At 36.9% G+C, this 3,041-nt stretch overlaps 2 protein-coding genes across 2 annotated transcripts in view; one reads left to right on the plus strand and one right to left on the minus strand.

The window, feature by feature from the left end:
- Positions 1-3,041, minus strand: part of ccdc51 (coiled-coil domain containing 51) — a 9,894-nt gene that overhangs the window by 1,990 nt on the left and 4,863 nt on the right. The window contains exons 2-4 of the mRNA XM_014024435.1: positions 661-728; positions 386-584; positions 151-288 (exon numbers count right to left, since the gene is read on the minus strand). Coding sequence (XP_013879889.1) covers positions 151-288; positions 386-584; positions 661-665 — 342 coding nt within the window. The 5' untranslated portion in view covers positions 666-728. The remainder of the gene's footprint in view (positions 1-150; positions 289-385; positions 585-660; positions 729-3,041) is intronic.
- Positions 1,371-2,881, plus strand: tma7 (translation machinery associated 7 homolog). The gene is made up of 4 exons (XM_014024439.1): positions 1,371-1,499; positions 1,848-1,903; positions 2,096-2,183; positions 2,489-2,881. The coding sequence occupies exons 1-4, from the start codon at positions 1,484-1,486 to the stop codon at positions 2,521-2,523; spliced, it is 195 nt and encodes a 64-aa protein (XP_013879893.1). The 5' UTR covers positions 1,371-1,483; the 3' UTR covers positions 2,524-2,881.

A 3,041-nucleotide genomic window follows, 5' to 3' on the forward strand; every position in this document is an offset into this window, starting at 1 on the left:
GTAATGTCTGACTGGGCCTCGTGCCACTTTATGTTCAATAAATTGGGCCCCGAGGTCAAAAAGGTTAAGAACCCCTGCTTTAAACCCCCTAAATATGTGATGAGTATATTTCTCATAAAAACTGATGTCAGGTTTTATCAGTCTGCTGACCTCTGTGACTTTGGTTTGAGCTTCTCGGACCTCGTTGAGCCCAACGAACTCCTCGTACCTCCCCCACCAGTAGTTGATGGTGGCACTGGCAGCCTGAGCTGACCTCTGACTCCACTGCCGCCCCAGCTCTCCTGCATGCTTCAGGAACAATAAACAAAACTGTGATAACTCTGTTGGCAGCATTAGTAATATGGAAAACTGCAGCAATAAACTTAAAATATATATWTWTTTGTACCTTCAGAACTGACATGGTGTGCTCCTTCACCACCTCAGCTTTACTCTTTGGTCCRGGAGAGGCTCGGTTGGCGAGGGGAGCTGGTTCAGGAGGCTGCTGAGCGCTGTAGCTTCGGACCTGAGTGATTTTCCTGGGCAGGTAGTGGCGGGACAGACAGTATGACCCACGAGCCCAGAGATGGATCTGAACTCCTCTGTAACTGAGACAGAAAACTTCAGTCAGTCATAACTTCTAAAACTGCACATGAAGCATCAAACTTAACTGGGTTTACTTACTTCATGGAGAAGGATTAGCAGCAGTCACAGGTAAATACTCTCTGTCCTAGCAGCTGCAGGACACACACCTGTGAAAACAATATGATAACATTTAGTTGAAAGCTTTTGACCACACAAATATWTAAGCTTTTGTTTTTAATCAGGCAAATAAAAGCTACTACATTTAAATTTTGAGGCATAGGTCTTGTTTCTCAAATGAAAAATAATAAAACCAAAACTAAAAATACAAAACTATTTCATCATCATCATCATCATTATTATTATTATTAGCAAAACATTTCCAAATAACAAAACACTGAAATCTTAGCCTTTCTTGCAACAGAAAAATCAGAAAGTTTATGCAAATATCATTACACAATACGACTTCAAACTTCAAAATGTAAATTTAAGTGTTAATYAAAAAACAAACATGGTAATATTATAGTTATCTTATATTTTTATAACACAGACTACAGAAAGAGAAGCTTACTTTTTGTTTACTTATATTTAGTTCGTTTCCAATTAGCTTCACGTTAGCATAAACCCGGCTATTTGACTTTTCATTACTATAACACGGTCGATATAAAACATAAAAGCACCAGAATGATTGTATCTGTTTGCGCTGAGATTGTCAGAGCCTTAAAGTTCCAATAACTGTTATTTGAAAACAACTTATCATCTTGAGGTTAAATGAAACAGCTAGTTGAGGTTTTGTTCAGGCGCATCATCAGGATTCTGTTTCCGGTTTCCGGGGGTCCTGGCAGTGCGGATTAAAGCGAGGACAGCTAGCTGTGCAGTTAATTTAATAGATTATCACTTATTATTRTTATAATCTGGTTTCAACATGTCTGGCAGGGACGGTGAGATGTTTTATATTAAAATTTATATTTTTAAATAAATATCAACATTTTAACTTGGTAAATCTCAGCACCGCGTCATTCGCTGTGTGGCTTAAGCTAACAATTGCTAATTCCGTTAAACCAAACTCCGTTGTTGATTTTMCACATTTATGTTTAATTAATTGCAGATAAAAGCACACATTAAATAAGTATTATTTGTAAATTGTGGGTTAATGTTCCACATGCACTCCTTCATCCGGCTTTAAAATCTACTTCATGAGTTAAGTTTAAACGAAAACTGGACTACTGATTGTGTTATTAATGTCTCTGGCTGCTTTAAAGCAATATTTTGTATTATATTTTTGTCAGGAGGCAAAAAGAAACCTCTCAAGGCACCCAAGAAACAGAGCAAAGAAATGGATGAAGTAAGTTTCATGTTTTTTTTTCTTCTCCCTACAGGATCTTCTCTGAGCTTGATGAGATATTTTCAGTATATAATACTGTTGTAGTTTAATGTTTTTTTCTTGAATGTTGCCCCTGGAAGCCATTGATTCTTAGCTATTCATTTGTAAATAATAAATCAGACAATATGTATTGAACTGAGTTTATGTCTGCAGGACGACGTGGCCTACAAACAGAAACAGAAGGATGAACAGAAAGCCATGGAGGCGATGAAGGCCAAAGCTTCAGGCAAAGGACCTCTAGGTAAAACCAGAAAAACAAGTCTTTCCTACTAAATAACTGACTCACACAAAATTATAAATATCCCTAATGTATACGTATTTACTACAGTAAATACATTGCAGGGTTCAAAGCTTTGTTTTTTAATTAAATGTCTAAARTAAGTTACACGATGTTAAAAATCAAGCAAATTCTTCAAACCACCCAGTTCATCTGTGGCTGCAGTCCGTGTTTACATGTTGCATCTATAAATGTTGACATTAACTGAAGCATCTGCTGCAGTAAAAGCTTTGACTCCTGGTAAAAAGTTTTGTTTTCTGTCTTTGCAGCGAGTGGCGGGATCAAGAAGTCGGGAAAGAAGTAAACTCCTCAAGATATTTGTTTRATCCATGTTTGACTTCCTGTTTGTGTAAATAACTCCAGTTCTGCTGTTAACCATGAACCCCCCCCCCCCCTTTAGTGCTGAACTCACCCTCGCTCTCAAACAGGAAATGACATCACCATTTTGAGAGATAGAAAGACAGAAACAGGTGTTAACAGAAAGACTAATAAAAACTCWTGTTTCAAATTTAATGATAGTTCAGATGTGATGAAAATCTGTAAACCTGGACTGGAAATAAAATAATAAAAGCCTGATTCTATCAGAACAAACATCCCTGTTAACTTTGGCCTGACTTGTTGTGTTGTAAAGTGGGAGATGTCAATAAAGTTTTTGTAATTAATGYTTTTTTTTTGTTATTGATTCATTGAAAAGCTCAGATTATTTTCAACTTGTTTGATTTGAGCATCGTAGAATTACAACACATACAGCCTCGAGTCGAGCACATTTACAACAACCTCAGCTGAACAAAGTGCTTCACAACAATCACATCACATTTAGTT

Source organism: Austrofundulus limnaeus, unplaced genomic scaffold (assembly GCF_001266775.1).
Source record: "Austrofundulus limnaeus strain Quisiro unplaced genomic scaffold, Austrofundulus_limnaeus-1.0 Scaffold422, whole genome shotgun sequence".
In the NCBI taxonomy this organism is placed as follows: Eukaryota; Metazoa; Chordata; class Actinopteri; order Cyprinodontiformes; family Rivulidae; genus Austrofundulus; species Austrofundulus limnaeus.

Excerpts from the sequence above, each read along its gene's own strand:
- tma7 (XM_014024439.1), top strand. Across the intron at positions 1,904-2,095 it reads AGAGCAAAGAAATGGATGAA|GACGACGTGGCCTACAAACA; the intron begins GTAAGTTTCATG and ends TTATGTCTGCAG. Across the intron at positions 2,184-2,488 it reads TTCAGGCAAAGGACCTCTAG|CGAGTGGCGGGATCAAGAAG; the intron begins GTAAAACCAGAA and ends CTGTCTTTGCAG.